This window comes from Brachionichthys hirsutus, unplaced genomic scaffold, assembly GCF_040956055.1.
Source record: "Brachionichthys hirsutus isolate HB-005 unplaced genomic scaffold, CSIRO-AGI_Bhir_v1 contig_769, whole genome shotgun sequence".
In the NCBI taxonomy this organism is placed as follows: Eukaryota; Metazoa; Chordata; class Actinopteri; order Lophiiformes; family Brachionichthyidae; genus Brachionichthys; species Brachionichthys hirsutus.
Window position 1 is genome coordinate 460,606 of NW_027180320.1, and position 8,034 is coordinate 468,639.

General features: G+C 39.1%; 1 protein-coding gene across 1 annotated transcript; it reads right to left on the reverse strand.

Annotated features, from left to right (window-relative positions):
- Positions 1-5,435: 5,435 nt before the first annotated feature.
- Positions 5,436-7,458, reverse strand: LOC137912667 (methyltransferase-like protein 27). Its single transcript, XM_068756808.1, has 5 exons — positions 7,342-7,458; positions 7,099-7,227; positions 6,601-6,736; positions 5,826-5,918; positions 5,436-5,656 (listed from the first exon to the last, which is right to left on the reverse strand). The coding sequence occupies exons 1-5, from the start codon at positions 7,456-7,458 to the stop codon at positions 5,436-5,438; spliced, it is 696 nt and encodes a 231-aa protein (XP_068612909.1).
- Positions 7,459-8,034: the final 576 nt, after the last annotated feature.

Genomic DNA, 8,034 nt, shown 5'->3' on the forward strand with positions numbered 1-8,034 from the left:
CGATCCGTCTGTCAATCTCACGCTCCATCCTACCCTCACTCGGAAATAGGATCCCATGATAGATAAACTTTGTTATGTGTGATAATAGTAAACATAATTTCAATAAATTGAGTTGTTGCTTGTTATTCTGTTATTGGCAACATTTACTTTTAGAAATTGAACAACTTCTCTTTGCATTTGCAGAATTGTATCACGCACCTTTAGCTCATTAAAAAAACACACACTCCTGCTCCTGTCAATAATCTTATGGTAAAAATCTGGCACGCAGTAATATTTCACTTTTTCTCTCTTTGTTTGCAGTTACAGTGACGCTAAGCGTTCCCGTGTTGCAATGTGATGGATGACCCCCGGTATCCACCTAATAAAAATAAAAACTCACTAACATTTGTTCTCGCCACCAGCACATTCAGCGTTTCCTTCAAACCATCGGTCCCCATGTTTGGAAACGGATTTGCTGCTGCAGGACAAAACGCTAATAAAGAGAATTGATATCCAGTGGTGAAGCAGGTCAAGGCTGGCCTGAGATCAAATAATAGTGAAGAGTTATGTAAGGAAATGAGCAATGAAAAAGTGACAATCACATGAATTCTATAGCGGGGAACCATTATGTAAAGTCACAGAGGAAGAGTCAGAATGAAGTGCAGAGGTGTTTACAGAATACAGAATAAAGATCACACAAACAGAGAGAAAGGCCATCACAACCAAAAAGAACAACACACAGTTTATTCTATAAAACTATGAGGCCATCTGAGAAAGCCACAGAACCAGTTTTACTTAGAGCCGCAGAGTTTCATGATTTCATTGCGGGTTTGGGGAGTCTCCAAACAATATGCTGAGACTAAAAGTGTGATTACACACTGAAGTGCTGCAGCTTCTCTCTAGAAACACTGAAGGAATCAGTCACCCCACGAGGTATTTCAATAAGAAAATAGTCAGACTCAAATATAAAAGTGCCTTCATTAACATATCACAACACTGCAAATGCTTTAGCCATAGGTCATTGGTGGTGGATGCAATGCAACGCATTATTACACATGTTTGTGATAATTCAATAGTGAGACAATGCAGAGGATGTTGATATGAATAAGTTTTCGTCGATGATTTATCTTCTCTAGAAACTCTGCAAAAAGAAAATGACAAAATTATTGATGTTACTGCCTGTAATTGTCTTGTGCTCATTTGTCTCTGTGTGTGTGTGTGTTCAATCCTTTATTCAGAACTAAACAGACCCAAAGGCTGTTTTGCTATTTTAAAGAAGCCCTATGCAGGAGATTATGCAAAATCTTCAAAGTCTCAACAAGAAGCAAATCACATGCAGGGACTAGGTACAAATATATGCTGTTAGCTACACACATAAAGACACACTGTCTTTCACAAAAAGACCCAAACATGACACGTTACGCTATCGAAAGTTACTACGCCTCAGCTTGTTGTCTCATTGGATGACTGTGTCACCGCAAATTCTGGATTCTGGGATGTCCTGATGAAAGGCCTGTTGGACAGTCATGGACAGTTTGCTCCTCTACATTCTCCACCTCCTCCATGCTTTTAATCCAATCTACAGACACATAGAACGAATAGAAATGAGGCCCACGTTCCAGGCAGATGTTCGGACAGCAGAATATATGGAGGCTGAAGAGTTTGTATTTTCCTCAGGAGATGGTAAAGACTGAATTATAAATAGAGGGAAGGTGGATGTAGAATTTACAATCACAATGACATACGACGAAAGAAATGCACCTCAAGTGGAAATAGTGTGATTAAGCGCAACATAGGTTTTGAGGCATTTTACGTGAAGGTTTTAGTGTTAAAGTTAGAAAGAATCAGGTGATAAATGACGTTGTGTATGAGGGAAGCCTTTTGGCTCATGTTAAGTATTCTGGCATTGCATATACTGATTTACTGTCAGAATAACATGGCTGACATGGACAGTTAATTAAAATATGAATGCTTTACGAATTCCTGTGCTTCTGTATAGTTCCATGCAGTTAAATATGAACTAAGTCTAATGTGAAACTTGCATTTTCATGATGTAAGTTCTCATTTTTAGATCCACTCTCAGAGTGAGACCTTGCTGTTCTGTGAATAGAGCTGCACCCATTGCAGGGAGCATGATGGTGGATATATTGCATGGTATGCCATGCCAAAACTCACAGTTGGCATCTCTGGGAAGGAAATGATGGTCATCTATTGTCCAGGGTGAAATTCAGTTTCTCAGGCCAGAGGGCATAAGAGGGGGCAAGATTCAGTCGCCTATCTAGCCATGGGGCATCCTGGTCACCGAATTAGGATTCTCCCTCAGGCAGCACAAGAGAAGACATGCTATATCAATGCTTCTTGCTCCAGCAGGGTGTCTATGTTGTCAATACAGCACCAGACCATAAGATGCTGCTTTATAAAAAAAAAAAAAAAAAAGAATAAATAAAAGGACTTGAGCTCTCCAGAGAGTTTGCTTCTTTCTGTTCTATCACGACAGACGTTCATCTTGTAGGTGGGAATAACTCTCTTTCAAAACATGCAAACACCAGCAACCTCATGATACCTGCTACACTGTGCACTGGTTAATAATTCACCTGCATTTTAATAAGCAAGTCAAGCTGAATCATGTTTTAAAAAAACATTATACCCAGTGAGCAGCATTGTTTAATGCATCTTTGCCAAGTCTGCTGGCAGGCACCATTCTGAGGGTGGTGAAGATCCAGCAGCTGTTTCCCCCTCAGGTGATAGAAGAATGCTGCATCCTCTTTAGTATCCGTACTCCAGAAGGGGATATCCTGCAGGAGGATGAGGAGGTGGAAGGCTCAAGATAACAGAGAGGACATTTCAGATGAAGGTAATGCAGATGAGAGGGAACCGTCATGGAATTAGTGTGTGCGGAATTCTTCACTCCTGCATGGCTACACCTAAACCTTTCCAAATACGATTTATTGTGTTCATATTGCATCATGGTTCATACAGTTTAACAGTCAGGCATTGCATTAAAGGCGAGTCTTGTTGTCCTGTCATTGTTGTGTACCTTCCGTCTTTATCTAATCTCTTCTGAACAATAATATCTCCTCGGACATTTGGCAGACCTACCAATGGCTCCCAGTAATTATGTTATTTAGTCTTTTATGTAAATAAAAAATGCTGATCCTTTTAACTCTCTTGCAGATTCCAATCTAATCTCAAATGTCAAACATAAAGGGAACTTTAAACCCTAAGCAATAGCTCTAACAAGTACTGTTGGACTTCTACATCTATGTACTAAGTATTGAATAACATGAAAGAAATGTGATAAGACAGCATTAAATTATCTTCAATACTACTTTTCAGAAAATAAATACATTCATTATTCAGAGTAATTATTCAATGAAAATATCACCAACTCTTAATTTACATCAATCATCCATTTAGTTAATAGTAATTATTTAGTTAGCATAACACATACCAATATTCAATTTAATCATCCAGTAATTGATTTCTGTTGCCAAACAAAGTTATCTTAATTTTGTGGGGTTCAGATTGTGCTCCACTAATTTGATTCCAGAGTTTCCACTGACTTTATTTTATGTCCCCATTTATATTGTCAATATTTCACCCACATTTTCACTGGAAACTTTCCAGCTACACCTTTTACCTACTACAAAGGATCAGGATCTTCCTGTGTGAACCTGACAGGTGGATTTGTGCAGCACCAGCAATAATTTGGGCATTTCCCAGAACATTTTGATAAAGCTCAGTGGTTTGGGAATCTCATTAAAATGCCAGTTGGCCACATTTCTATGAGAGTTTTTCTGGCTTGTCCAACAGGAAAGAGAACCTTGGGCAGCTTAAATGTAAACTCGCTAGGATTTTATAGATTTGTTTGTGTTCTAGAAATGTATAGTCCTACGTTTGCCATTAGGGCCTTCGACATCTTGATTTAATGGAGCCAGAAGTGACCACATTTGAAAGCTAGATTGAAGCCTGGAGGACATGTCTTGCTACACATCTAGGATCTGACAAAGAGCTTGAAGACTATCAAAGTCTTCACACTGTACAGTTCACCCTTTTCTGTGGTATGTTTTGCAAAAATGGGAAACTAATTTGCTAATTAAACATGGTACCACATAGAAATCTTTCTAATGATCAGAAACTTGACATAAGACATTTGTTTACTGAGATAGTTAAACCAGTAAGAAGTAGGATTATTGTCTTAGACGCCCCGTCTGGCAAGGATAGATGGATGGATGGAAAATTAACCATTATTTTCTCCTTCTGCTGTGAAACATATTGCACACTTGGGATGCATTTTAATTATGTAATGTTATATAAAGTGGTGTGTCTGTGTTTCATTAGTTTGTATTGAGTAGAATATTAACTGTTGAATTAAAAAAAAAACATTTGAACTGCCTTACGTTCGGTAATTCACTTCACCTGAAAGTGACCCAAGCAGCTTGAGATTAATCTGCAAATCAGGTTCTCATGCCTTGAATCTCTGCAGCAAAATAATTCTGTAGATTAAAAAGGAATCATAATCCCATGATAGGAATTAAACTAATTACATCTGCAGCATTTCTTTTCTCTCTCTGCTACCAGAAGAGATGAATATTCTCCTTGCTGTAGCTTCCTCTCTCTCTTTCTCTTACTGTGTTAACGTGCCTCAGAGGGAGCCCATATATCTCTGATGTTGTTGTTTTCTATGTGGATGCCTACTCTGCTGTTTCATCATCATAGCAGGACATTGTAAGTATATTTATAGCTGATATTGAAGCATATTATAAAGCTAAATGTAACTTGGTAGAGAAAACAGCCTTATTTCTCGAATTTTATTTGGTCAATAAGGGCACCCTATTATTTTGAAAAACTTTTATTTTGAAAAGAGGAAGGGTGATCCACCGTTTCTAACTTTACCTTACAGCAATTTTACGAAGCACTTTTCGTTATTTTTGCATTGTTTATGGTTGAATGTGATGTTAGTTTTCATGTAGTTTTCATGTAGCTGTAAACAACAATTCCATTACTGTATTGTTGTGCAGGCAAGGTTATTTTGGTTTAAAGAACCTCTGGATCGGATTGTGGATTATCTCCGCACGGAGCCAAATGTGCACGTCCACCAACTTCTTGACTGAAGAACAGTGTTAAAAGAACACACCCTAAGGATTGCTGAGGACTGCAATCCAAGGTGCTGGTGGGAGAGTTCAAAGAAAATACATAAAAATGGTGCTCTCGCTCTCTCTCTGTCCATATATGCCCAATATCTGTTTCTCTTTCTCGCTTGATCTCTTCCAAAGTACAATACTTTAAATACAGTAATATTACCACAAATACGATTAGAGAATTTGTAATTGCTTAAAATCAATTATTGTGTTCATATAGAGACAAGTGCTCTACTAGCATAAAAGGTTCAGCAGCATTCTTTATGGTCTGCCAATCGATGCCATTACTTCTGTAGCTATGATCAATATTTGATCTCACTGATTAGATTTCTTGAACAGAGATGAAGTCCCCCTGACGTATAGCTCCTCCTCCTTCTTGGCATCCACGAAGGGGTTTTGGATGTATCTGTCCACCTCCTTGGTCACCACCAGACTCCACAGTCCCTCTTCCTCCATCAGCTCCAGTGCTCTCTCCAAATCCTTTGTGTATGTCTCTGAGATTGTATGAGCCCCTCTTGACAAGCCAATCAAACCTCCTGCATATCAACACACACAAACTGATATGAGCTGATCAGCTAATTAACACAATCTGTTTCGCTGGACATTCGTTGAGACACAGAGAGAGGGTTCATAGAGAGTTTACACTAAAGATTTGTTCACTAAAGGGTTGTTCCTAAATAAATAGATGTGACTGGTGTTGGTTACCTGGTTTTGCAGCATTACAGAGCTCATGTAGGACGCTCACTGGCACATATCCCTCACCTAAACCACCGGCAAGAATCACCACATCAAATGTACCTGAAACCAGGAGGAGGAACGTTTAACTATAAAATGAAATCAGCCTGAAGTAAATTAACAACAGATTGAGCTGACGAGCACCAGAAAAATAAAGCAGCTTCCAGCAGATTGATGTTGTTGATGCACTTGTTAATGTCACGTCACTGCTTTGCTGCAATTTTGTGGACTTCTGGAACTCACATCTTTCATCAGTTTTGAATTTGTAGTTTATATTCCATAGTTTAAAACTGGTGTGATGTCTTGCTGGCATAATAGTATTATGATCACATTACTAAAACTGGCGGCTTGTCCAGGATGTACCGTGCTTCTCGCCCGTGGAATGGTGGGATAGGCTCCAGCACTGCCCGTAACCCGGTTACGGCTAAAGCAGTTAAGAAAATGGATGGATGGATGATTAAAGAAGATATTGAGGAGAAAGTCAAAATGTATTACTAAAATACGGACATAATAATACAGACTGATTTTGGTGGTCTATTAAAGAACCATGGCTCTGAAAAGAATGTGGATGCGCTGGGTTGGTTCTAAAGAAAGAACAAACTCATTCTGAGGAAATCCTCTCTCACTTGAAGGGAAAGATGGAAGGCAATGGTCTACTGCAGGACTATCGATAATTGCAATGTTAGGGTGGTAGTCTTGAAATAGTATGCACTTATATTCATAGGAATTCTTATAATTCACAAACCAGTCTCTGCAGGCAAAGGTTGGGTTCCCAGTAAGGCGAGTTTGAGGTCCTGATAGAGGCCCGACTTGGCCGCTTGCTCGAGCATGCCTTTACTGCAGTCAACGCCCACAAAGTTCTTGAAGCCCAATTCCACCATCTGCACACAGACAGGAAAATGAGCAGCATTAATGGTGACTATGTGAAACAGCAGGGACACGTTCTGGTAATCCAAACAGGAACAGCTCAGTGTTCCATGGTAAAATAACCACGATGAGCAAAAACGAAGAATTGACTGGACTTCTTGAAGTTTGCTTGAAGACATTTCACCTCTCATCCAAGAGTTCAGTTCTGAACTGTAACATGTAGAATAAATGAATGACTGGCAAAGATAAGGGGTGGATTTGCCATTGCAACATTTTTTATTTTTCCAAAATTGCTCTAGAATTGTTTCATGCCAAATGTCATTTTAAGTAGTTGTGAAAAAAAGCAGTATTGAATGTTTAAAAGTAGTTTTCTTACCAGTTTAGCAACAGATCCAGTCCCACAGGCAACGTCTAGAACCTGAGCCTCCTCACGATTCCCAGAGAAGTTTGCATGTAGGCATTCCACCAGCAGAGGTTGTAGATTGTAGCCTATCAGCTTAATATCCTGTCAAAAAACATCTCAAAGTCATGGCAACATTTTTTATGCCGTTATCACGACAATACAACCCCTAATAAGTTGAATGAACGGCTGTTTCTTCCAGAGTTTCTTTGTACTGACCTGTTCGTATGTTGGGGCCCAGCTGTCATAAAACTCGACAATCTGGTCTGGCTTAAAGCCCTCAGTAGACTGGATGACCGTCTTTACATCATTCAAGCTTCTACAGTTGACTGACATGATGGCTTCAACCCTTGTCAGGGAGGAGATACAGCATGTAGTCAACTTGAAAGTTGTTGACATGAATATTATCCAACACAGGACAGAAAATAAAGATACAGTAATTATAACTCTTGTGTTTCACTCATGCATGCCATGACTTAATCTCTACATCTAAGCCGAGGTGCCCTTGCTCCAGGTTCACCGATCATGGCGGCGCCTTCACCCTATGCCCTCTCTGCATGCTCTGGGGGCCCTTTGCTTTAAAATATGTTACTGTGCAGTCGAGAAGCTGGCTATATATATATATGGCTTTTGGCTATAAATGACCAAATGACTGGTGGCAATAAAGGCACATTTTTTCTTTGCCAGATTAAGATTTCAGTTAACATACAAGCAAAAGAGACAGTGATTCCTGTTCAAAGCAACTATATTATTAAACAGGAAATAACAGAGAAATAAAGAGCTGTATTAAGGAAATAAAAATGTTCAAATAATTCCAGATCAGTCCTAAAATTCACGAAGAAAAGAAAATGTGTAACATGATTTAAAAAATAAATAAAAATTTGCCTAAACAGGTCTTTGGCTAGTAAGAAC

What these genes read in the sequence shown, in the direction of transcription:
- LOC137912667 (XM_068756808.1), bottom strand. Translation starts at nt 7,458, where the DNA reads ATGTCAGTCAACTGTAGAAGCTTGAATGATGTAAAGACGGTCATCCAG. An exon ending in GGGCCCCAACATACGAACAG is followed by an intron (nt 7,228 to 7,341) that starts GTCAGTACAAAG and finishes GTTTTTTGACAG; the next exon opens with GATATTAAGCTGATAGGCTA. An exon ending in ACCTTTGCCTGCAGAGACTG is followed by an intron (nt 5,919 to 6,600) that starts GTTTGTGAATTA and finishes TCCTGGTTTCAG; the next exon opens with GTACATTTGATGTGGTGATT.